The 26,744-nt window shown below is 49.3% G+C and overlaps 1 protein-coding gene across 1 annotated transcript; it reads left to right on the top strand.

Annotated features, from left to right (window-relative positions):
* The first annotated feature begins 230 nt into the window (after nt 1-230).
* LOC147631685 (pfkB-like carbohydrate kinase family protein) lies at nt 231-26,744 on the top strand. Its single transcript, XM_086808198.1, has 5 exons — nt 231-521; nt 20,770-21,057; nt 21,198-21,383; nt 21,582-21,777; nt 26,275-26,744. The coding sequence occupies exons 1-5, from the start codon at nt 321-323 to the stop codon at nt 26,379-26,381; spliced, it is 978 nt and encodes a 325-aa protein (XP_086664324.1). The 5' UTR covers nt 231-320; the 3' UTR covers nt 26,382-26,744.

Genomic DNA, 26,744 nt, shown 5'->3' with positions numbered 1-26,744 from the left:
GGACATAGTTGCTCATTGATGGGCATCACACTCATTTTTAAGCATTTTTTGCCGGGAAATACATGCAATTTTTTTTAAAAAAAGTTCAAAAATTACACTGAAATATAAAAAAAAAAACTTTGCTATACCTGTCAAAAGGGCAAAGGTGCCCATCCAAAATATGCTTTCGATAGGCTACGATGAATGACGTGAAGCATACCTCTAAAGTAAAAGTAATGGATAGTCACATATGACTCCTTTCTTTACAGTTGCAGTGGGCAGGTCATGCACTGATTGCAGTAGTAAGCATATCTCAGGTCCCTGGACCTTTACAAGCAGAGATGGAGTCCCCGCGCCTCGGCCCGCCCCCGCTGGTGGTGGTGGGATCAGCGAACGCGGACATCTACGTGGAAGTGGAGCGTTTGCCCGCGCCCGGCGAGACCCTGGCCGCCCGTGCCGGTCACACCCTGCCCGGTGGTAAAGGCGCCAACCAGGCCGCCTGTGCAGCGCGCCTCTCCTACCCCACCTTCTTCATCGGACAGGTACGCCGCTTTGTCGCATGCCTTGAATGGAAAGCAGTATGCAGCTGAAAGCATTTTTCCCAGGGTTGTCTCCAGCGTGCTCCTCTAGATGCTCCCAATTGTGAGGGAACAAGAGACCCACCCTTGCCTTGGAGCCCTGTTTATGTATACAGGTGAGCCAGAGCGGAATGGGCTCACATGGAGCATAGGATTGGGTAACACCTTGACAACTCGCCATCCAAACTTTCGCCTAAGTCTCACAGAGTGGAGGGCATCATAGATAGATCTCATCCCGCTAGACCCCTGTAATGCGGATAGTCTCTTGGAACATTGGGGGATCGGGCGGCCCACAATGCCGCTCTAGGTGGGGAGTCCTTCGTGAGGAGTTGCAGAGAGCCTTAGGGGAGGCTCTATTGACATCTTCTTTCTTCAGGAGCATCATTTGTCAGCTGGTCGTACCTGCAAATACGGGATGATTTTGCAAGTCACATTTTTTGCTCACCCACCTTTGGCCCATCTAAAATCCGAGGCGGAGTATGTATCTATGTTCGCAAGCAGCTTCTTCCGGCAGTGGTGGATTCCAGCACCATAGTTCCAGGGAGGGCGCAGTCGGTGATTATTAGACTCGGGGAGGACTGGGTGTTGCATTTGCGGAAGCCTTGCTTACTTGATCCTCAGCCCTAAGCCTGATAAAGTTAAAAGAACAATGATGCAAACTTTAATGATGATTAGATAGACAGAGAGATGAATGGTACAAAAAGATGATGATGTCTATGTATTATGTGATACAAAAAGATGATGATGTCTATGTATGGTACAAAAGGAAGATGATGTCTGAACAACTTCTGAGGCCTTTGGCATGACCAAAAGGTTGACTTTAGACCTTCTACTGACTGCCTATGACCTGATCCCAAAGGGGGATTAGATGATATGTACAAATGACTACCTGTGACCTTTGGTCCATCTGGGATTCAAGGCAGAGTATGTATCTTTGTTAGCAAGTAGCTTCTTCCGGCAGTGGTGGATTCTAGCACCAATGGGTGATTATTAGACTCGGGGAGGAAGCCTTGCTTACTTGATCCTCAGTGCTAAGCCTGATAAAGTTAAAAGAACAATGATGCAAACTTTAATGATGATTAGATAGAGAGAGAAGAGAGAGGGATGAGCTTTGTGTTCAATGTATTTTTTTTTTCCGAAAAAGATCCTTTCATTAGTTATATAAAAAATGCCCGTAGGGCTACAAAAGATCCTCTCCTGCTCATAAGAAAGCAGAGCAGAGAACAAAACAAGGCAGCTAGGGAGACTCTCCCTAGGTGCTGAAAAGTACAAGTAACAGTACAAAAAACCTGAGGGGCTATATCATACAATAGGAGGGGGAAAGAGCCAAACAGGTGGCCTGTAATGCCAACGGGGGGACCCCGCGTGCAGGGTGTAGAAGGGGCCGCTGCGCCAAGTGGTGTGAAAAGCCTGGCGCCGCAAGATCGCCTCATCCGAGTCGCCCCGGATGCGGTCATACTGTCCTCGCAGGGTGTGGATCAACTCCTGCCAAATCCCCCGAAGAGTCTCGGCTGGTGGCTCCAGTCTCCCCTCAAAGGCCCTGAAACACCGGGCCCTCCAGGTGAACCAGATGGTGAGGCTGCTGAGAAGCTCCCATCATAAATTCCTCTCCTGTGTCCAGCTGGCGGACGAGAAATCCGGTGAAAGAACAAGGCGAGCCTGGTGAATCTGATGGCCTGGCTGTCCTGCTCCGTCTCATAGCCCATAGCAGGCCCTGACGAAGTCAACCAAGCAGCGGCTCCCCACGTATACATACCCTCTGGAAAGAGGGGGGCCAGAATGCGCAGCATCCGCAGCCAAATCTGCTGCGCCTGAGAGTAGTCCCAAAGACAATATCTCTGTGTCTCCAGAGGGTGGCCGCATCGGACGCAGGCCGCCGGAAGACCGCTGTAGACAAGCCAGGTGCCAACTGCTGAGCCCCTATGGGCGACCAGCCACTGGAAAGTCGAGATCCTGCATGCCTGTCGACTAGCCCAGAGCCGGGTCCAAAAATCCTCCAGGAACTCCTGTGAGAGTTCCTGTAGCCGCCAATGCCCCGATGCAGCTGGAGAGACCATCCTCCTCGCTGTCAAAATATGTCGCCCCAACCGAACAGTATACTGGAAAAAGGTGATCTTCGTGGCCTCAGGGGATGCATAAGGATCATGCCACTTATACTCACCAGGGTCCCACTGGAGCCGGGCCAAGGGGTGCGCTGCATATGCCCATATGCGCCAATCAGGGAGCACATCTGCAGGGTCTGGGTCAATATGCCACTTCCGAGAAGCGGCGGCCACTACACGTATCCTCTGAAAGATGCACTCTGCAACCAAAGGCGACTCCACCTCCACTCTCTGAAGTTTGCCCTCATCCTGGATCTCATAGTAGAGGCATCTGCCATCCTCAGTACAAGCTCAGACAGCAATCAAGATCTCCATGTGTGTAAAGGCTCCCATCCACCGTGGGGCCACTAGCTCGAGAGGCGTGAACCACTCCTCTCTGAGTGCCTCCTGAATGTCATCCCTCATAATCAACCCCCCTCTGAAGTGACTCAGCCTCTCTACTCGGATCTCCTCTGGCTACCTGGATCTCCTCTGGGAGGCTGCAGAAGGCCTGCCAATCTCCAAAACTACGTGCTGGGCTTGCCGCCAATGGTCCCCAGGCTAGACGAGGCCGAGAACCCAGCATATGACCCTGCTCTGTACGAACCGCTAGGCTCTAGATGAGCGGCTGTCTGGCCCGCTCCTCAACACAAGCAGGAGGTCTCTGAGAGAGCCCCGGTCTCAGCAACTTCCAAGCTCTCAGGATGCTCAAGGCAAATCTGTCCTCCCATCCTCTACTGAGGCCTGTCCTCCTCATCTCTATGAAGATCCATCGTATCTCTGGTGCCCAAGTGCCCCCTGCTGTGGGGGAGCCCGAGCCTGCAGCCGCTGCAAAAGCTCTTTCCAAGGCTCAGCGCCTAGAAGATCAGCCTCTGTACCTGGTTGATGCAAGAGCTCGAGAAGATCTAGCAGGACGTAATATACCACATGGTCGCTAAAAGCACCTGATTTGCCACCACTACCCTCCCCGCCAAGGATAGCCGAGCTGTACTCCAATACAAAAGCTTCTTCCGAATGCTCAGAAGAAGCGGGGCGATCTGCTGCTCAGGTGACAAATCTAGTCCAATCTGGCATCCCAAATATCGCACTGCTGTGCCAGGAGGAATCCATCTAAATCCCGGGTCTGGGCTCCATGCTGGAGTGGGAGCGCTACTAATCCAAAAGGCCACTGTCTTGCGCCAATTGATCAATGCTCCCGAAGCTGCACTAAAAACCTGAAGCGACTGCTCTGCCCGATGAAGATTGGCCTCCTGGCCATGCAAAATAAGCCCGTGTCATCAGAGCAAACTCAGCATCGAGCAGGTCCTCCCCCCGGACTGGGAGCTGGAGTCCTCTCAAACCAACCTTCTCTGCCGTCAGATACATGCTCATAGCCTCAGCAAAGAAGAGAAAAAGAAACGGGGCGAGAGGACACCCCTGACGGACTGATCTGGTCAGCTCAAAACTCGGCCCCCGTCCTCCTGCAATCAGCACCTGGCTCCGAGCTGTGGAATACAAAGCCGCCACCCCTCGAATCCAACCTGGCTCAAAGCCCAGGCGAAGCATAGTGCCCTCTAAGAATCCCTAATCGACTCTATCGTATGCCTTCTCAAAATCGACTCTATCGTATGCCTTCTCAAAATCGAGAAGCATCACGACCAAGTCCTCACCAAGAAATCTAGCTCGGGCTGTCGCCTCCCAGAAGGTGAAGATGTTGTCAAGGATACTACTCTCCTTGACGAATCCTGTCTGGGTAGCATGAATCAACTCCCCCAGGAAGGGCTGGATCCTCAAACTCAAGGCCTTCGCTAAGACCTTGTAGACAGTATTGAGGATCATAATAGGTCTCCAATGCCGAATATCATCTGATACTCCCTCCCCCTTGGGGATAAGAAAGATCAAGCCCTCTGAAAAGCTCTGTGGCATCACCCCAGTGTCCAAAACATACTGGAAGCCCCTGCGGAGGCTTGGCCCCAAAAGGTCCCAATAGCGCATAAAAAAGGCAGGCGTTGTGAGGTGAAAAAAAGAAAAAAGAACCACGCCTCTATAGCCCTTCACCTCCCAAACTTGGAAAACACACACAACGGAGGCACCACCAGCCACCGGCTGGAACTCTTCTCACTTCACCACCCACCCACACCAGAAAGATAGCTCAAAACCACGATAGACAGTTGATTATCCAGCAAAAACATACACAGCACCATACACACTGTATACACTCAGCAATTACACCAAAAACCAGGACTCCGGCCAGGATTTACTGCCAAGGGAATTCACCCTTGCATCTGACAACCAAGCCTCTGTCTCCCGGTCTCTGCTTCTCTTCAGAGGGCGCCCCACCAGCAACCCTCAACTTTATGGTCTTCACTGCCCTCAGTCCTCGACCCTTATGGTACCGGCCCTTCTCACCTGTCTTCAGCACTACCAGCCACCGCTGTAGCTACTTTACGTGCCAGTGACACTTGAGACGGCTTCCAACTCTGCACTGTGCTCCAGGCTCTCTCTCATCAGCATCCACTCTCTGCTTGCAATCATCGCCTACACAAAACCAGCCACTTCTCTCTTCAGAAGGCGCCCACACCAGCCACCCTCACTCTCAGCAGCTCTCACTCTGTGTGTGTCGTGACCAGTAGCTTCGCCAACCACAGAGCCTCTGCACAATCTCTTCAGCACCAACACCAACTGCTCAACGCAGCACCAACAAAAAACCACCTTCCTTCAATCTCTCTCTGCACTCCAGAGCCACAGCTCTCGCACTTCACACAGGCGGCTCCCTCTCATTTGTCTTCACTTTCACCCCCTGGTCGGTGCCTTCAGAACCACCAGCGCTGCTCCAGCATGCTTACCCGCTAGGCGTCCACTTTTCCTTCACCACCTCTCCTCGCAGCCACTTCAGCGCCCCCCTGCTCTCTTGACGGCCACCACGCCTTCTCGCTGCAGCGCCTCTTCAGAGTCACCTTCGAGCACTAGGCGGCTCCACTCCACGCTCCCCAGAGCACCTGCGTGTCCCCGCTATATCACCAGCCAGCGCCTTGCTATACAAGGCGGCCACCTCCTCCTTTACGCTGTCTGCCTGCAGACTCTCCAAGGCAGTCTCTCTCTCTACCCGGCGGCCAGTCCACTTTGGCTCTCGCTCTTCAGAGTCACCCCCTGCACCTGTCAAAGTGGCGTTACCACGTCAAGGTGGCCTCCCCTTGCACTGCCTTCGCTCCACGCCATTGCTCACAAGGCGGCTCCTAACTCTGCTCGCCTCTCGTCTCTAGCACCTCCGACAGGCGATTCACTCCTCTACTCGGCGACCAGTCCTTCGAGGCGGCCATCTCCTTTCTTCAATCCTTCGCCACCACCTTCTAGATGGCGTGCTGGCAGCAACGTTGGCTTTCATGTGGCTATTGAAATTATTGGCCATGTGTATTATATTATATTATTTATTTTTTTAAAGCTTCAAAATAATGGCCACCACCATCCCTCTCATTACCTTGCTTTCCGGGTGAACATGCTGCGCCCATAACCTTCCTTCCATGCCAGAGCTGCCCATAGCCTCGTTATCAGCAGCATCAACTTACCAAACATGACCATCACAGTCGGTGCCATGCATTGCTGATCATCGCCACACGCTTGCTAAAAATGGAGCGCCATCTCTGCATCTAGAATCAGCCCAGACTGACCAACCATCATCACATCGGGGTTCCCGTAACACTTTCACGTGCAGGCATCACCATCAGCTCGTAAAAAAAACCATAAAACCACCCACTCTGTACATTTGCCAGGGCATTCAGGGCAAAGTTTATTCGCACACCACGCATCCCATATATACACAGACTCAAAACACCTTTCAGATTTTAGCCTGACAGCATCAACCCATCCTCTCCTGGGCAACTATGACGCGGAAGGACCCTCAAGACCTCAGCAAGCTCAACCTCTGAAAGAGGCCCTCCCAGAACTGTACGCATACGATCTGTGACCCTGCTCTGCACATGGGCCCACACAGTCTGTCTGCAAGCATCCCGAGCCTCAGTGGCTGGCTCCGCTGAAAGCAGGTCTCTATAGAACTCAGTGGCAATGGCTCTGATCTCCTCGGGCTCAGTAGCTACCGATCCGTCCGGCCTCCCAAGCTGGCGGACTCCTACTCGAGCATGGCGGGGTCTAGTAATCTCAAAAAACTCCCCAGTCACTTTATCACCAAGCTGCGTCCACTGAGAGGCCTGGCGACGATAGTAAAACTCATGTCTCTGCTCCTGTGCCTCTCTAACCTCCTGGCGTGCCTGGCTCAGCTGGGACGCCACCCACTCACATGCAGGCTGCTGCTCCTGGAGGCGCTGAAGCGAAGCAAGGCTACGTCTCAGCCGATGCTCCCGCTCGCGAGTCTCTCCCAGCCGTGTCAAGGCTGTTGCGTGCAGAAAAGAGCTAAGCTCGATGAGTCCCTGCCCACACTGGCTTGCTGCATCCTGGTCAGAGCTCTGACTATCATGCCATATCCTCTCAATGTCCTCAGCGAGACTAGGATCTGTAAGAACCCTCTCTGGGATCCTCAACTGCAAGCTGGTCTCCCCTGTCCTCTCCTCAAATGTCAAAATAACTGGCGCATGGTTTGAAAAAGAGGTGCCAGCGAGAATGCCAACGGAGCCCCCTCGCTCCCCTAACCAGTCGCCCACATAGAAGCGATCAATCTGTGATAGATTAGTCCCTCCCTGCCGGCGATCCGACCGAGAGAAACTAAGACTGTCCTGAGAGCAGGAGAAGGCCCCATGCTGCCATGCATCAGTGATCCTCAGTGACATGCAAAATCGCTCCCAAGCTGCAAGCTCCGTGCCGTGCACTGTAACATGACTGCCTCCCACCCTGTCGATCGGGTCCTCAAGCATGTTGAAGTCTCCCCCGACACACCAATGTGCGGCCTCTGGCAATGCATCCGTAACCTGGGTCCAGAACTCTGCTCTGGCACTAGCATGGTTGGGCGCATAGACATTGAGCACGCCAAAGAGCTCATCATGCGTCCTCAGAATGACATACAATGCTCTACCAGGCACAATGATCCCGCGATCCACAATGGCCTGTCGCCATACATCCGCAATGACCATACATACTCCTCCCTGCCCACCCAAAGGGCCAAACCCTGCAGACCAAAAGGTGTCCCATCTACCAGGCATCACCGAACCATATCTCCGGATCCTGCTCTCACCCAAGTGGTGCTCCTGCATTATCAAAATATCAATGCTGCCCCCAACTAGGCATCTCTGAAGCTCCTGCCTCAAGCAACCACGATAACGTATATAATGTGCTCCGCCAAGGCCCTGTACATTCCATGAGATGATCCTCATGGATGACCTGCTGAGGTGGATGCTGTCTCAGCTGTACGGCGGGCCTTCGCTAGTGGCTTGGATGCAGAATAGTCCCCATCCGAGCGGCTACGAATCTGCCCACCCGGTGTGCTGCAAGAATCATGGATCAGGCGCAAGTGGCTGTGTCCCATGGCGACTGTCTCCCGCTCAGCCAGAGCAACCTCGTGAATGCATACATATCCAGGGTCGCGTGCTAAGTCTGCCACTATGCGAACGACCAAATGACGAATCCCTGAGGCATCCACACTCCCGAGATCCAAGAAAAAATGAGCCAACTCCCATAGTTGGCCTATCACATCTGTCACCTCCAGATCGCTCACATGGTGAGAAAACTCAACTGCTTGAGTCTTCAAAGTACTAAGAGCGAGTTCCAGAGTCCACTCCCGATCGCATGGGCCACAGAGAGGGAAAGAGAAGGCCATTGCTGAATCAAGTGCCTCCTCCCTGCGGGCCGGAGGTATCACTACATGCACTATGATGGGTGCTGGCTCATGGGGGCCCTTTGCTCCAAAAAGCCGTGTGAAGGAGTAATCAAAAGCCTCCGAGCGCTGTCTAGTGCTGAGACGACTCAGCCGACTGCAGATAGATGATATCCATGAAGCCCGAATCGGCATGGTGAGTCTCCTCTGCGGTGCTCGAGCAAGGTCGGTGCTTAGAGCCCTCCGGACTGCAGGTGAACGCCAGGGGACTGCTAGGGCCTCCCGGGGAGCTGAGGCGGGCGGGGGGGGAGGAGGGGGGGGGGAGAAGGAGCCGCTGCTGAAACCGGAGCGGGGACGGGAGGAGGCGAAGGTGGAAGCGAGGCGGGAGGGGACGGGGGAGGAGGGGGTGGGGGCGAAGGAGGGGGTGCTGGCATCTCCTGGTCCTCAGTCGGCGCTGGGGTCTCCTCCTGGAGGAGAGCAAAGCTGTTCCTCACGGGAACCCAGTGGTGCTGAGACTGTGGCTGCTGCTGCATCGGTGTCACGTGCATCCCGCACTTGGATGCCACGTAGACATTTCTGTACAGAAGGTGCAGGACCTGGGATGGTGAACTGGTCCCATGTGAGCCCAGTCCGGGACGAGTCAGCCAGGGATCCATCTCAGTCGTCCGAGGTCAGGTGTGCATTGTCCTGCACATGAGTCCAAGGTCAGGTGTGCATTGTCCTGCACATGAAGCAGTGCCAGTCCGCGCTGTGAGTCTCCCTCTGGAATGATGTCAGATGTGCTGTGTATCTGGTTTGCAACTGGATGCCAGGCCTCTGTAGGCATGTAGTTTGCATGTAGAGATGGGGCCAGCCCATAGGGCTACCCCAGGGCAAGGTTTTGCATTGGCATACTTAGTATGGGCATGGGGGAGGTATGGAACCACCCCCAAGGGCCCAAGATATTGCCCACCAGCCAAGGCAAGGGCTGGAGGGGCAGTCGGCCAGCTCCAGAGCCTCTGGACAGGCAGCCGACAGAGTGTAAAACCCTAGAACAGCAGGCGGCCAGGTGTGGGGGGGCAGTCCCACACCCATGCGCAGCATGCCCAGCAGCCAGGGTGCTGCCCAGAACATGTGCGCAGGCTGGACAGCCATCAAACAAGTGTGAAAACACTTTATTGAGTGTGAAAACATTTAATGATGAAATTCAGTCGTGGGCTGTCCTGAAGCCAGCCGACTGCATGAAGGGAGGGGTATAAATACCCCAGCCCATAATCCCATTAATCATCTCATAATTCACCAAGAGCTCCAAGCATTCAAGGGCCAGGATAGCCAAGAGTTTGCTAAAGCAAAGGGGTGAAGGACTGAAGGTCAAGGGCAGGAAAACCTGCCAAGAAAAGGTCAAGTACTTTGTATTTGTTTCAGATTTACATCATTCTAATAAAGCAAATACACCATCCGTGGTGGGGGCCCTACAGAGGGTAATTGGGACCCAATACTGTGTCCTTCTCCATCTCCCCCTTCTCTCTCTATTTTCTGCACATCGTCTTTCAGTTTTGTGCGTTAATTCCGTCGCGAAAAAAGTACTGTTTTCTGAGTTTTGAAGTACCGATCCTTCTCCGAAGCTTCCGCATATTACAGTGGTATCAGAGCCTACTTCAAGGACAAAGATTCAGCAAAGAAAACCAGAAAATTTTTCGCTCGTGTGGTTGGTTTTTAGACGCCGGTGGACTACCCTTTTCGGAGTGACTCCTGTCCCTCGAAGGACGGTTGGTTTTTAGCCTCCGGAAGCCTCCGGAAGTCTCCCACACAGATAGTGGATGGTCAGATTGCGTTCGAACTGCATATTCCCGCTATGGCGAACTTCGGCGACGAGAGAGAACCAGAACCATGGGACGAGAGTGCACCAGGCAGCCCAGCGAGGGCACCCGGCTTGAGTGTACAAGACATGTTCTAGCAGATGATGCGAGCAATCGCAGACCAGACAACCAAGTTGGATGAGCAGAAGGCGCGGATTTTGGCTCTGGAGGAGCGTTCTCGCTCTCCAGCGTCGCGTTTTCCATCTCCTCCTCCCTCTCTTTCGTACCCCAGATACCAGATCCTCGTCACAGGGACCCTCTCGAGGGGTCACAGCCGCAGCCAAGCTCCTTGCTTGAGATGCAGATGCGTGCATTGGAGATTCGACAACGAGAAGACGAAGCCATGCGACGAGTGGAACACGAGTGTTACCTCCGAGCTTTGGACGCCAGATTGACACCGGCGGCGCCCTCGAATCATTTTCCCGAGAAAATGAACTTCAGTAAGTATAATGGTAAACTCGATCCCACTACTCTGTATTCATGGTTACATCAATTTGAAGCTTACTTTGCCGCAGTTAGGAAATCAGATATTGACAAAGTGATCTTAGCCAGTTGGTATTTGGAAGGTGAGGCCATTCCTCGGTGGACTCAGTGGGCTCATGCCCACACCAGATCAGGTATGGCAGCTTATGGGTGGGACGAGTTCGTCCGTGACCTTAAGCAGCGGTTTTTACCGCCCCACTACCTTGAGCGACTCGAAGACGAGTTCAGGGGTGCGCGTCAAAATGCGCAACCAGTCCTTCAGTTTGCCAATAGAATTTCGACCTTGTGTCTACAATTAGGCTTATCTGATGCGGACAAGAAAGGGCAGTTTTTGTATGGCCTGGACACGCACATCCAATGGGAGGTGCGTATGTTTAGACCAGCCACCTTTGAGGACGCACTCTCGCTTGCGCAGAGTGCAGAAATGAAACACAATGGTGGCAAGCCCAAGACTTCCCAGCTGGCTTCTCCCAAGGCTAACACCTCGGGGGGCAAAAGCCAGAACCAGACGGGGTCTTCCCCAGGACAGAGCCCGGGAGCCTCTGGCTCCAAGAACTCGAACATTGCGTCTAAGCTTACTCTAGACCAGAAAGCGGAGGCAGGCAAGACAGGTGGCAAGTTGAGTGCTGAGGAGCTTGCTCAGTACAGGAAGGAGGGTAGATGTTACTTTTGTCACACAAAAGGACATACTTCTCGGGATTGTCCGAAGAAGCCTCCAAAGGCCGCCGCCGCCTCCACAGCTTCCGTGGTGAGCACAGCTCCCACACAGACTGTCACGTGCACACCAGTCAGGTGTACAGTGACATGGCATCATTACGGCATCATTAGCATCATCAGATTCATCAGACATTTAATCAGCATTTTACATGCATTTTTAGGCATTTTATGAGGCAGCCGACTGGTATATTGGTATATTGGTATTTTATGGGAGTTATGCACTGGCCGACTGCAGTCCACTTGGCCGACCAGCAGCATGCATCCTTATATATTCAGGCGCTTCATCCATTCAGTGAACACAGGCTCAGCAGTGAAGCGCATCATCATCATCATGCGTTTTCAGCCTGTCATCATCAGCATACAGTAGCAGCAACATCATAGTCCCATTCAGCCCATGGTGCTCTAACGCATCATCATCAGCAGTAGTTGCAGTTAACGCATCACTCTCAGCCATCAGATCAGTTAGCGCATCTCCATCAGCATCTTCATCAGTAAACGCATCATCATCAGCCATCCTCATCAGTAAACGCAGCCAGTTCAGCCCAACAGGTCAGCGTTTCAGCATATCATCAGCATCCCGCATCTGTTCCCTAAGTTCCCTTCAGCGTTTCCTTCCCAGGAGACAAGGGAAAGAGTGGACAGCAGTTCAGCCCGCATATTCAGCACTTAGACAGCATATTCAGCAGTACAGATCCATTTGGATCTCATTGTAACCGCATTCATTCATTTAATATAGCTGCACTGCATTGACACATACTTGTCTATCTCTTTGTCTATCTCTTAAACATCATTAAGTGCAGTTAAGTGTAGACTAAGGTTGTGTTTACTACGGTCGAAGCCCCTACATGTCACATTGGTATCAGAGCGTTACAGGGTAACCAGCCTTAGAGCATGATTCCATCAGTCATTCAGTCAGTTATCATTTTTATCGCTTCCGCACAGTTAAACCCAGTTCTGAAAATTTTGCAAGCCATCCTTAGGGATTTTCCCTTAGGTCTGCATTAGTAACCCATCCATCTGCATTCTTGCACAGCATTTAGGGTTGCACATGGCTTGCATAGCAGTTATCATAGCAGTCATCTTAGCAGTCATCTTAGCAGTCAGTCCTGCATACATGTTACCCATGAACTCTCAGGGAAGAATGACATCCATCATCAAAGGAGCACATAAGTTTTGGCTTCAACTGGCAGCAGGGGGTTTCTCTTCCACAGAAGACGGAAGTTTGCTCCAACATCGCCTCAGGAGGTTCAGAGCTTCAGGTACGACGGAGATGGTAGGTGAAAGGTTTCCAGGAACAGGTCAGGGGTGACTCAGGTAGTTGCCATTCAGTTCCCGCAGTACATAGAGTCTTGGCTCAAGGATTTCACTCCTGCAGACGGCCTCAGTCCCAGCAGAAGACAGAAGGGGGCAGTGGTTCGGAGGAGAAGGATCGCAGACGAGTCGAAGGTTGCCAGGTATCCACCCAGCAACAGTTTAGCAGCGGGGAATGTCACGTGCACACCAGTCAGGTGTACAGTGACATGGCATCATTACGGCATCATTAGCATCATCAGATTCATCAGACATTTAATCAGCATTTTACATGCATTTTTAGGCATTTTATGAGGCAGCCGACTGGTATATTGGTATATTGGTATTTTATGGGAGTTATGCACTGGCCGACTGCAGTCCACCTGGCCGACCAGCAGCATGCATCCTTATATATTCAGGCGCTTCATCCATTCAGTGAACACAGGCTCAGCAGTGAAGCGCATCATCATCATCATGCGTTTTCAGCCTGTCATCATCAGCATACAGTAGCAGCAACATCATAGTCCCATTCAGCCCATGGTGCTCTAACGCATCATCATCAGCAGTAGTTGCAGTTAACGCATCACTCTCAGCCATCAGATCAGTTAGCGCATCTCCATCAGCATCTTCATCAGTAAACGCATCATCATCAGCCATCCTCATCAGTAAACGCAGCCAGTTCAGCCCAACAGGTCAGCGTTTCAGCATATCATCAGCATCCCGCATCTGTTCCCTAAGTTCCCTTCAGCGTTTCCTTCCCAGGAGACAAGGGAAAGAGTGGACAGCAGTTCAGCCCGCATATTCAGCACTTAGACAGCATATTCAGCAGTACAGATCCATTTGGATCTCATTGTAACCGCATTCATTCATTTAATATAGCTGCACTGCATTGACACATACTTGTCTATCTCTTTGTCTATCTCTTAAACATCATTAAGTGCAGTTAAGTGTAGACTAAGGTTGTGTTTACTACGGTCGAAGCCCCTACATGTCACACAGACCCTAGTGGCTACCCCTAGTTCTTCCACCCCCGGTGCTTCAGTTGGAGCAATTATTAGCCGGGAGCTCGAAGATAAGCAGAAGGGCGCCCATGACCAGGAGTATGAGCGCAACGAATTGCTCAAGTCCTTTGGCTACATAGGTGGCCAGAGAGTCGTTGTCTTGTTTGACAGCGGCAGCACGGAGGATGTGATCACGGAAGAGGCCGCTAGGCGTGCCCGCTTCGAGCTAACTCCGGTGGACAAACAAGTTGAGGGATTTAGCACAGGTATGACAACGAGCGTCAAGTATGAAGCTCTAGGTGCTAAATTAGTGATTCAGGGCATAGAGTTTGTGCGTGACTTTATGGTTGCCCCTCTTGTAGGAGCAGACATAATTTTGGGTATCCAGTGGTTTCACAAGTTTCTTCCTGATGTCAAGTGGGACAAGCACACGTTCCAGATTGATCGGAATGTGTCAAACACCCCGGTGACCATTAAGTGTGAGCCAGGTATTCCAAACTTTCCGCTCATAAGCCACTTGCAGGCTAAGCGAGCAGTCAGGAAAGGCGCACAGTGTGCGATGATTTACGTCCAGACAGCCCAGACGGTGGCCAGTGCTTCCGAGAAGTACTCGGTTCTCCATGAAAAGTTCCAGAAGATTTTTCTTCGGGACAGTCTCCCTCCCCAGCTTCCCCCGTCCAGACCAGAGGATCACAAGATTGACCTCCTCCTAGGCTCGGAACCCCCCGAGCAAGTTTCCGTATCGCCTTTCTAAGGCAATGGAATCGGAGTTGGACCGCCAACTCCAAGAATTGTTGCAAGCTGGCTTCATTCGCCCCAGCGTGTCGCCATTTGCAGCTCCGATCTTATTTGTCAAGAAGAAAGATGGGTCTTCTCGGTTGTGTGTCGATTATCGTGCACTCAACAAGCTGACTATCAAGAGCCGATTCCCGATGCCTCGAATTGACTATATTCTCGAGAGGCTGAATGGAGCTAAGGTGTTCTCTAAATTGGATTTAAAGAGTGGGTACCACCAGGTTCGGATTGTTGAGGGGGACATCCCCAAGACAGCTTTCCGTACAGAACGGGCCCACTATGAATTTGTGGTCATGCCATTTGGTTTGACGAACGCCCCACTACATTTAACCGCATGATGATGCGTATTTTCCGGGAGTTGATCGGAGTGTGTGTGTGTTCATATTTCTGGACGACATACTCATATTTTCAGCTACAGTTGAGCAGCATGACATTGATGTGGAGAAAGTCCTTAAGTTGCTGGAAAGCAACGAGCTCTATATCAATGAAAAGAAGTCAGAATTTTATCTGTTCCAGGTACATTACTTGGGATATATAATCAGTGCCGAAGGCATTCGACTTGATCCGGCTAAAGTGGCCGAGATTGTTAACTGGGAAGTACCTCAGACTGCTTATGACATTAGATCATTTGTGGGTATATGCCAGGCATATTCCACCCACATTGACAAGTTTTCTGATCTCTCGGCAGACCTCACCGATCTGCTAAAGGGAGTGAAAACAAGGAGGCAAAAGATTCGAATGACTCCACGAGCGTTGGAGGCATTCCAGAACCTCAAGGTGGCTTTGTCTGAAGCGCCTTGTTTAGCCCTTGCCTCGTGGGACGAACCATTTCAGGTGATCACCGATGCGAGTAACATCGCAATTGGAGATGTATTGCAACAGAATGGTCATCCAGTAGCTTACATGTCTCGTAAGTTACTGCCCACCGAAAAGAATTACTCAGTCTATGATCGTGAACTCCTAGCAGTCATTCAGGCCTTGAAACATTGGAAACATTTCCTGTATGGCCGTGACTTCGAGGTTCGCACTGACCATCAGGCATTGTGCTGGATTCAGACAATGCCAAGTGCACAGTGGAGTGATCGACAACACCGCTGGAGTCAGATATTCCAGCAGTTCGGTGGCATGATTGAGTACCTTCCAGGAAAGGCCAATCCAGTGGCCGATGCTTTGAGCAGGAAGGGACAAGTATCTGCGATTCAGACCACTAGACTTGACCTTGTTGGTACTGGATTAGAAGACATGAAGCACACGTACGCGGATTCCGAGGAATTCGGTACACAGTGGGAAGAGGCATTGGATGCCACAGGACCATGCCATTTTCTGATACGCGATGGTTGGCTTTACTACAAAGGCCGACTGTGTGTCATGAAATCATTCCGGGCAGCTCTTCTCCATGATGCCCATGACGCCATTACAGGTGGTCATAGGGGCATGAATTCGACTCTGGAGAAATTAGAACGGCAATACTATTGGCCAAAGATGAGGCGTGATGTGTTTACATATGTACAACGCTGTGACATTTGTCAAAAGGTGAAAGCTCCTCGTGGAAAGAAGATAGGGTTGTTACAGCCTTTGCCAATTCCTGAGGGTCCTTTCCAAGACATTTCAATGGACTTTGTCACAAATCTGCCTCCCAGTCCGAGTAAGCGTAATACACAGTGTTTGACTATTGTTGACAGGTTCAGCAAATTTGTGATGCTTATTCCTTGCAGGGCCAATGTGACCGCCGAGGATGTTGCCCAGCTATTCATTCGGCATTGGTACCCGATTGGTGGGATTCCTAGGACCATAGTGTCAGACCGAGATGCCAAGTTTACCAGTCATTTTTGGAGGGCATTGTTTGATAATTTTGGTACTAAGTTGATTTTTTCCAGTGCATTCCACCCACAGACAGATGGCCAGACAGAGATATACAACCAGTTGGCCTTTGATGTGCTGAAGTGTTATGTCCACGATCAGCAAGGTAAGTGGGAATCGTTTTTGCCTTTAGTTCAAGCTGTTTTGAATGACTCTTTTTCTTCAGCTATTGGCACGACTCCATATGAGGTAGCGTTTGGAAGGCCTTTCCAATCGTTGTTAACCAGGACGTCGTCTTCAGTACCGGAGGCGAACAGAGTGACGGAGTCTTACCAGGAGATCCTAGAGTCCGTTAAAGACAGATTGGCTAAAGCGCAAGAGGCCTACACTCGACAGGCCAATAAAGACCGAAGGGACATGAAGTTTTCGGAAGGAGATTGGGTATATCTTTGGATTATGAAGCAAAGATTGAAGCAGGTGGGCAAGCGATGCCCAAAGTTGTCTTTCAGGAGCTTCGGACCATTCCCCATCCGGAAAAAGATTAATGAGGTGTCTATGCAATTAAAGCTACCTCCGAGTTGGACTATGCACGATGTATTTCATGTCAGTTGGTTAAAGCCATATGCAGGTCCACTCCCTTCAGAGGTCAAAGACGAAGCGGAACCAGACATTATAGATGAAGCAGAGGTAATGGTTCCAGAACAGATCCTTCTGCACCGTTTCAAGCATGGCTCCGGCCGAAGACTACGACAGTTCCTCACGAAGTTTCAGGACCGAGGAACTCATGAAGCGGTATGGCTCGACAAGGAATTTTTTGAAGACTATCCGGCTTTATTGACGGATTATTTGGAGGCTATGCAGCTTCCGTCAAGTTAAGCAGAAGGGGATGTCACGTGCATCCCGCACTTGGATGCCACGTAGACATTTCTGTACAGAAGGTGCAGGACCTGGGATGGTGAACTGGTCCCATGTGAGCCCAGTCCGGGACGAGTCAGCCAGGGATCCATCTCAGTTGTCCGAGGTCAGGTGTGCATTGTCCTGCACATGAGTCCAAGGTCAGGTGTGCATTGTCCTGCACATGAAGCAGTGCCAGTCCGCGCTGTGAGTCTCCCTCTGGAATGATGTCAGATGTGCTGTGTATCTGGTTTGCAACTGGATGCCAGGCCTCTGTAGGCATGTAGTTTGCATGTAGAGATGGGGCCAGCCCATAGGGCTACCCCAGGGCAAGGTTTTGCATTGGCATACTTAGTATGGGCATGGGGGAGGTATGGAACCACCCCCAAGGGCCCAAGATATTGCCCACCAGCCAAGGCAAGGGCTGGAGGGGCAGTCGGCCAGCTCCAGAGCCTCTGGACAGGCAGCCGACAGAGTGTAAAACCCTAGAACAGCAGGCGGCCAGGTGTGGGGGGGCAGTCCCACACCCATGTGCAGCATGCCCAGCAGCCAGGGTGCTGCCCAGAACATGTGCGCAGGCTGGACAGCCATCAAACAAGTGTGAAAACACTTTATTGAGTGTGAAAACATTTAATGATGAAATTCAGTCGTGGGCTGTCCTGAAGCCAGCCGACTGCATGAAGGGAGGGGTATAAATACCCCAGCCCATAATCCCATTAATCATCTCATAATTCACCAAGAGCTCCAAGCATTCAAGGGCCAGGACAGCCAAGAGTTTGCTAAAGCAAAGGGGTGAAGGACTGAAGGTCAAGGGCAGGTTTTCCAACCAAGAAAAGGTCAAGTACTTTGTATTTGTTTCAGATTTACATCATTCTAATAAAGCAAATACACCATCCGTGGTGGGGGCCCTACAGAGGGTAATTGGGACCCAATACTGTGTCCTTCTCCATCTCCCCCTTCTCTCTCTATTTTCTGCACATCGTCTTTCAGTTTTGTGCTTTAATTCCGTCGCGAAAAAAGTGCTGTTTTCTGAGTTTTGAAGTACCGATCCTTCTCCGAAGCTTCCGCATATTACAATCGGTCTCTGGGCATGCTGCTGTGACTATCTCCCTCGATGGCGCCCCTGCCCAGGCTGCCACTCTGAGGGCTCTGTGGGCTGAGGAGGTGTCCCGGAGGCTGCCTGCCGAGCCGCACCCGTGGGTGGGCCATCAGGGGCCTGCTGCTGCGATGAAGGTCGGGGTCTCCTGCGAGGGCAGGCCTTGGCCAGGTAGCTGACCTGCCTACAAATAAAGCACTGGTTAGGAGTCACAACGTCATTGTCATTGGGATTGTCCCAAGGCACAATAGGTTTGGCGGCAGATCCTTCGTATCTTCACCATGGACCAGGCATCTGCCCACACCATTACCTAGGGGTGGTAACCTAGCCTCTGAGTCAGCACTATTCCTAGCATATGAGGAGACGAGACAAGGCCTAACCCTCCTTCTCTCTCACCACAATATCATGACAGCCTCATTCAACAGCCCTAGAAGGGAGGAGAGACCACAGGCCCGTGTCAGAAGTGGGTGTCATCGGCCTTCGTATTTTGAGATTCAAGGAACCAAGAACAAAGAAAATGCTCAAGGTTTATAATTCCACTGCAGCAGCAGGGAATTGAGTATTCTAGTGTTGTTCAATCTTAGAGTTGCTCCTTTTGGATACAACTTGGACAACAACCCTCAAGTTCTAAATCTTTTGTACAAGAGTCATGGGACTAGCCATCTCATGGAGGCACTGTTTATCAATGAAGGAAATCGGAACTGAGTGCATGGATTGAATACTGTTAGTCTACCATAGTCAGACACTAACATGGGTAGTTCGACTACTATAGGAACTGGTGTCAAAACCAAGAAATCGGTGTCAAAACCAAGGAACTACTTGTGCATTCATTTGTTCATTTGATTTATGCTTGTGAGCATATTTGTGTATGTGTGCCAAGGATCGGGGATGCTAGGTTAAACCCAAGGATGAGCATGTGTGCATGTGTTTGTCTTCTAACATATAACGGTTGCATATTGATCTTGACAGGAAGAGAATCATGCTAGGAAACGCCTGCCTGAGGGCGACTCGAGAGGTGTAAGGATGGGAGTATCTGCTAGAGAGGTCAAACCCAAGGTCACTTTATGTGAAGGGCAAAAATTGTGAGAGCAAAATGCTTCTCGAAGCAAGCAGAAGAAAAAAGGAGGACATTCTGCATGAAGAATCATGTCTCAAGAGCGAGAGAGAGAAGAGCTAGGCCCAAGGCTATTTCGACCCCTAGTGTGGTGTCTTCTTTCTCTACTCTCTCTCTTTTGTTTATTTTCATATTTTCTCAAGGTTTTACGCGTGAATTTGTTGTTTTCTTGAAGATAAGCTAGGTACCCGTGCCACAACCCTTATAGTGGTATCAGAGCAAAGGCTATGTATCTCTCCTACAAGGGATAACGATCTTTACATGTGGTGGAAAGCACTCACCACCAAGAAGAGGACCAAGCCACAAAAAGTGGAAAGCAAACCCAAGAAGACCCAAGAACCCACATGGTCAAAGAAACTATGATCGATTCGGACACTATTTTCCAAGATCTCGACTTGATGAGAATCTTTCAGCAACTATCTAAGAAGATCGAGCAAATGAAGAAAGGAGATGAGTAATTAACAAAGGAGGATATCTTTGTTAGCGCGAACATGCGAATGCTTTGCAAGAGCGTGACCAAGAAGGCAGATAGATCCCTTCACCGAGTTGGAGATGAGTTAACAAGAAGAGCAACAAGAGGATGAGGTGCAGCAGCAGCAGCCTGCCAGTGATGAGGATGAGAGTGAAATTTGTGCTCATTTTGTTTACTTCCAAAGTAGAATAAGTGTAGAGTAGAAAAACTTTTTAAAAAAGTAATTTTTAAGTGCCGTTCCCTCCCCCGTCCCCATTCCTACTTATGGCCATCCCTCGTCCCTTGTGACTACGAGACCGTCCCCGTCCCCGTTCCCTCCCCCGTCCCCGTTCCCCGTTACCGTCCCCCGTCCCTTGTGACTACTACGAGACCGGGTGATCTCTTTGAGGGATATGTCTTTTGATGAAGACTTTTAATTTTCAGCCACAAGGTCATTGGCACACTCTACTGCGAGTCGGTTCCTCTTCCTAGAGGCAATGTGGCTTAAGGTGCTCCAAAGTTGCTCCAAGCAAGAGGAGTTGACGGCCTGGCTAAGTATGCGAATGGCCCGTTGTTGTAGCTCTGGTTCATCGAACCAAAGTCCTCCCACCATAGAGCGGCAACAACTTTGGAGCGGATATCCTCACAAATAGTTAAAAAGTAGAGACGGGTAGTTCTAGCTGATGCCGACGGTGCAACTGACCGTGACACCACAATTGATGCTATGTACCTGGAAAATCAATGTAATCTCAGCAGAAATGCAAGGGTGCAAGCTGATTATATATATATATATATATATATATATATATATATATATATATATAATGAGAGGAGGTTTCCTTTAACACTCTGCATGGATAATCATACCTGCAACACTGTAGTTGCTACCTGCTGATATTTGGCGTATGGCAGGTAGGGAAAGATGCACATGGATCACTCATCCGCGATGCCCTTTCATCTTGTGGAGTCCGATTGGAGCATTTGAATTCCATTTCTGTACCAACAGGCCATGCTGTTGTAATGTTGCAACCTGGAGGTCAAAATTCTATCATTATTGTGGGAGGAGCAAATGTGTCCTGGCCAAGGCTAGAAGACAATATAAGCCGATTTCCTATGAGCACACAACAGCTGATTCGCCGAGCTGGGGCTGTTCTTTTGCAAAGGGAGGTTCCGGATGCTGTAAATCTTGAGGCTGCCAAGGTATCAAAGCTTGTGACATTACTTTAGTGCTCTTACATTTAAAATGTAGGATTTTTCCTACAACACAATAAAGTTTGTTGATTATTATGAAGAACCTTCTCAAAGTGTTATACTTAATACATGTTTTTTGGATGTGGAAGATTGCCAGGAGTGCAAATGTACCTGTTATTCTGGATGTAGGTGGTGCTGATGCACCCATACCTGAAGATCTTCTTCAATGCATTACAATACTCAGTCCAAATGAGTCAGAGCTTGCACGACTTACGGGAACTTGTGTTGAAAGTTTGGAAGATGCTATTGGGGCTGCAAGAAAATGTCAAGAGATGGTAAGGCAAGTAAGGTGTTAAATATAAAATGGTTAGGGCGCTTCAGTCATGTTAGCCCACCTCTTCAGTTAGATGACCTCGAATGGGTTTCATGGAATTGATTTACTTGACTGTATTAGCCTTCTTGTTTTCATTCTGTGACCTATCATCATAACGTTGCAAGTGAGAGCTTTGTATCTGATCGTTTTTTGTTTGTAGGGTGTCAAACAAGTGTTGGTGAAGTTAGGTGAGAAAGGCTCAGTTCTCTTGACTGAAGATGGGAACACTATAGTGCAACCATCTATTCTTGCTCCAATTGTGCTTGACACAACAGGTGCTGGTGACACATTTACTGCTGCATATGCTGTGGCTCTCGTGGAAGGTCAATCGTTAGCTGATTCCCTCCAATTCGCAAGTAAGTTGCAAGAGCCTATGAGCTTGCGTTTGCCCACTGATTACCATGCTGTCACTCCCTTTTATTCTGAACATGGATGCCGGAATTTCAACACCCTAAGTATTATATGTACCTCAAGTTAGTTCCCAAGATGCGTGACAGATGGTAGCTCTTTAGGCCGAGCTGTTTTGATTAATCATTCATTGTGTATGTTTTTCCTACATCAGTAGACAACTCCCTATATGTAACATATTGGTACAAGACATGCATAGCTTACATCGCATAGTAAAAGAAGCCATTTTGAAGTCAACAAAACAAAAAAACAGTCCCTTGCAATATTGTCCGCTTTCCTTGACAAGATCATTTTTGGTGCTATTTAGAGGTCTAAAGTTTGCTTGCTCAAGTCCTCCATAGTTATGACGAATTGATTGATATTGTGTTTCACATTAGTATTGAAAATCTTTTCCATGGTAGAGTCCATCATCGTGGTGTCTCTCCGACGACATGACATGCCCTCACCATAGCCACATCTGGCTTATGGAGTCATGTTTCAGTTTGGGGTTGTACTGGAGTAGAAATAGGCTTACAATCCTGAAATTTGAACCTTTGTAGCAGCCCCTTTATGTACTTGGACTGCAGCAAAACAATGCCCTTTTGTAATTGTACAAATTGTATGCCCAAATAATAGTGTAGCAGCCTGAGATCTGACTTCTCAAGTGAGGATTCAAGATCACCCTTGAATGCTGCAATTTTATCCTCATTGGTCCCTAGTAGCAACGTATCATCCACATATAGGATGATGATTTTGTCCATCTTGACGCAGAGGCTGTCCCGAGGGTTATGGTGCTTGCTCGTGAAGACGGTGAGCTTATCGAGGACTTTGTGTTGTTTCCGAGACACAATGGTCCGTTGAAGCAACGTATGGAGATTGTAGGTAGACATAACTGGTCTGTCACCAGCAAAGGCACTTTGCTAGGGATTAACCTAGGGCTAGGGGTTGTAGGAGGCGTGGGGTTCTGTCTTGACCAGTGTTCCGTAAAGAGTGGCAAGTTGCCTCTCATGGCTGCTGTCTTGGTGAGGATGCTGGGACACGATCTCATGCGTCACCCACAGACTGTACTGCACATAATGATGATGTATTGGGTCAGAGTGATGAGGTTGCTGAGTCATCTTCGTAGAATGATGTTGCATCAGGCCAGAATGACTGTTGAGTTCTCCCTACTTGGCCCTACTTGGGTTGGACAGTATGTAGGATGTACATGGCATGGGGGATTATGTAGATGCACACCAGGACATGTCACCCTCTCATGAGGCTTTGCAAGATGTAGAGCATGATGTATCTGGTCAAGATGCCTTGTAAGGTGCTTATGTATTGCGCACGTATATAGAGACTGTGCAGAGTCGAAAGACAATTAACTTTGTTCCAAGGATCGCCCCCTCCTTCAATATTGTGAGAGGCAGGCACAGACACCAGCCAAGCATTTGATTACGGCCAGGGTCAAAGCTACATCTTTATGAAGAGGATTGTCTTATGGAATGTGCAAGGCCTCGGCGGGGGGCTTCCCACCCGCAGTAGGAAGCACCTCTTGAAGGACCAGCTCCATCCTGTTGTTACAGGTGGAGCTATGGGTGTGCTCTTGTTGCAAATTGGATTGGCACCAGTGTGGTAAAATTGGTGAGATTCTTTCTGGCTACACTTACTAGTCTTGGGCAATGACCAAAGGGGGTGTATGCATTTCAGTTGCAGATTCAATTATGCCTCATGTTATTGGATATGGTGTTATCATACCTACTAGAGCACAATGGATTAAGGTCATGCATGAGGTTCAAAAATTGGGCATCTGGAATATTTATGCACCCAATGTGAGAGGTGAGAGGGTGTTCTTTTGGGACATCATGAAAAGATTGGGGAAGAAGAGACAGCTTTACATACTTTCTGCATTCCATCCACCTTAAACTTTGGTAAACCTGTAACAATTTATGAATTTTGCAGACTTCAATCATTGCTTATTCACATGACCAATACGTTTGTGCCAGATATCTATATCGGACACAACACCTGTACCTTGTGCAAACATAGCGCTGTAATTCATGTAGCGGTGCTTTTGCACAATCTATATGTCACAACATGTGACTAGACTACATGTACATACACCCACAATCAGCAATACATGTGCAGTCATTGTTTACACACCCAAAATGCATTGTTGCACTTTAATAGCCAAAGTTCAGATAGAGACAGTTCCAAACCAGAACATCTCAAAAGTGCTTACGAATACCTTGCAATGTCCAAATGGAGGTCGAAATGTGCCCGAAGCACAAATCTGGCCATAAAACCTCTATACAAAGTACTCCGTACAATACTGGTAGCTCCGCACCTACGAAGATAGCTCCTTCTTTGGGGACATGTAACTCTCAAAGCTACCTACGGGGTGTTGTACTAAAACAAGAAGGGAAAGAGATGATAATGCTCTTACCTGTTTGCCGCTTCCTTTGCCTTCGTAGCTTCCTTTGCTTGCCGCTTAGCTTCTTAGCTTGAACTAAGCTTTGATGCCATGAAAAGATTGGGGGAGGAGAGAGCTTGAGCTCTTGCAAACACACACACACACACACTCAACACAACAATGGAGATGACACACACAAAGATTGAAGGTGGAAATCTTCCTCTTGTTGTTGCTCTCAAAAAAGGTCTACAAAAGATAAGTGAAAACCAACGTAAGTACTAGAGTACTTATGTTGGTTGCTCTCAAAAGAGGTCTACAAAAGATAAGTGAAAACCAACATAAGTACTCGAGTACTATGTACAAGCGGTCCATAATGTGAACACGCTATCCGTCATGTTAGTCATGTTAGTTGCCAAACGTGCCAGTGGTGTAAAGGTGGAACGGTCACCCAGACACGTCACGAGTGTCAACGCGTGTTGAGCTTGACACTTCAACCCACCATCACATAGCTCCTTCCCCAAATAGATCATTGGATAGTTGGAGGGACTTTCAACACGGTTGAGTAGCCCTCCAACAAAAAGGGTGGCCATGAGGGTAGAACACGCATTCATGCTATGGCAGGGGACTATTGGATAGAGGATGACTTCCAAAGGCGGCCTAACTCTTTATCTTACTCGTGGCATAACCACGTAAGCAGGGATGGAATGTATCTTTGCACAATTAGATAGGTTCTATGTGGATGATTAGGGCTTGGATAGGGGAGACCATTGCTATCCTGCTTGGAAGTTGGCACCACCAAATCAGATCATTGCTTGGTTGTTTTGTGCCTCAAGGAGCCGGGGACTCGGATGGCATCCCCCCTATCCCTGCCCTGAGTTTCTCTATCTGGATGCAGATATTTCACATGAGGTCGCAGAGATTTGGAGGTCATGTGACGATCCCAAACCCCGGCAGAGAGTTGCATTGGCCCTGGAGAGGACTGCCCAATATTATCATAGACCAAAAAACAAGAAGCCCTGCACAAGGAGAGAGCTATCAGGTGCAGGGTTGCTGCGCTTCAGAGGGAACACGAGAAGCATCGACAATCTCCTTGGATCTTAGACTTCTTGCTGTCTACAATTAGAGCAGAGCTGCAGATGGCTGTGGATAAGCAGGCTGAGTTTTCGTTTCATGCTAACGAGTCCTTTTGGGTACAAATGGGTGGCAGATGCAACAAACACTTCTTCTTGGTACCTATAGTAGGGAATGTGTGAGATACTTGTAGGACTCACAGGGAGAGATTCAGATTGAGCTGGATAAGGTGAGGAGTATTGCATCAGATTTTTATCGGATATTGCTTTTTGTAGAGGCCCCCTTCTCTTCGCAGAGAGATGTTGCACAAGCGCCCCCCCCCCCCCCCCCCCCCCCCCCCCCCGGGCGGTGTCATACTAAGGACCTGCCGGAGTCAGGATACGTTGCACTTACACATAGGTTGAGATTTCCCCCTTGTTTGGTTTGAACTCTCCCTTTTGTATATTTTTTTCGTACTTCATAGAAGTCTCTTTTAAGTTAGTGACTACAGGTCCATGGCAACGGTTGCCGCATTTTCATCCAAATTGCTTATAAATGTGCACGTTCCAGGCTTCCAAAATCTCGCTGTGGGTGTGGTGCATCTTGGAAGAGTAGTCATCCTTGGGTGTAGCTTTGAACAGCAGACAACTCCTGTTACTCATTTCTTTGAGAAAAGCTCCATGTTTAACTGCCAGCAGCAAACAAGGGGTTCACATATTAATTCTGTGGGTTTGTTGTGTTGACTTTGCATCTATTTTGTGATATGCAACAACGAGCCCACCAGCTGCAGACAGCAGGGTTTGAACTTGGGCAGTTGTCTAGAGATTCAGACCTCTTACCAACTGGCTACACAGCCGGGTTTGCTGGAAGTCGGTTATAGATAAAATTTTACTTTGGGTCCTTGCTGAGTGATACTACGATGAAATGTTGCATGGACGTTTATATGATGTTATGGGGTTCTTTTCTTGGAACAACAAAGTCTCCAATTTTCTGTAATGTTGATGTAATTTGTTGTGTCTTGCAGCTGCTGCAGCATCTCTATGTGTTCGCATAAAGGGAGCCATCCCTAGCATGCCTGAGAGAAAGGCGGTCCGTGAGTTGTTACAAGTAGTTGGAAAGAAGTCACAGTGAGCGGTTGAAACCAAGAGATGCTGTTTATGAAGGCATATAGAAAAACTAGCCTTCGCAGAAGAAGATTTTTCAGGAAGGCCTCCTTTAAGAAGAAAAACTCTCACGTCTCCTTTTGATGCAGAAAATTCGTACAATTAAATTGATGAAGGAAGCATCTTTTGTTGGTTGCCTGTATATTTTTGTGGAAATGTATGTGTGGGACAAAATGAAACTCAAAAACCATCACGGTGGTCTAGAGAGGTGCTTAGATAGGTGCCTGTCTAAGCCTATATAAGCGTGTAACCTCCTCTTGTTTGTGAATCTTGTCAATTTGGGGATACGTTTGGAAAATTATGTGCATGGACAGGCATGCTATTATTGTTA

This window comes from Cibotium barometz, chromosome 14, assembly GCF_041138505.1.
Source record: "Cibotium barometz isolate CiBa-2024 chromosome 14, ASM4113850v1, whole genome shotgun sequence".
Classification (NCBI taxonomy): Eukaryota; Viridiplantae; Streptophyta; class Polypodiopsida; order Cyatheales; family Cibotiaceae; genus Cibotium; species Cibotium barometz.
This window is presented reverse-complemented; position numbering and strand designations above follow the sequence as displayed.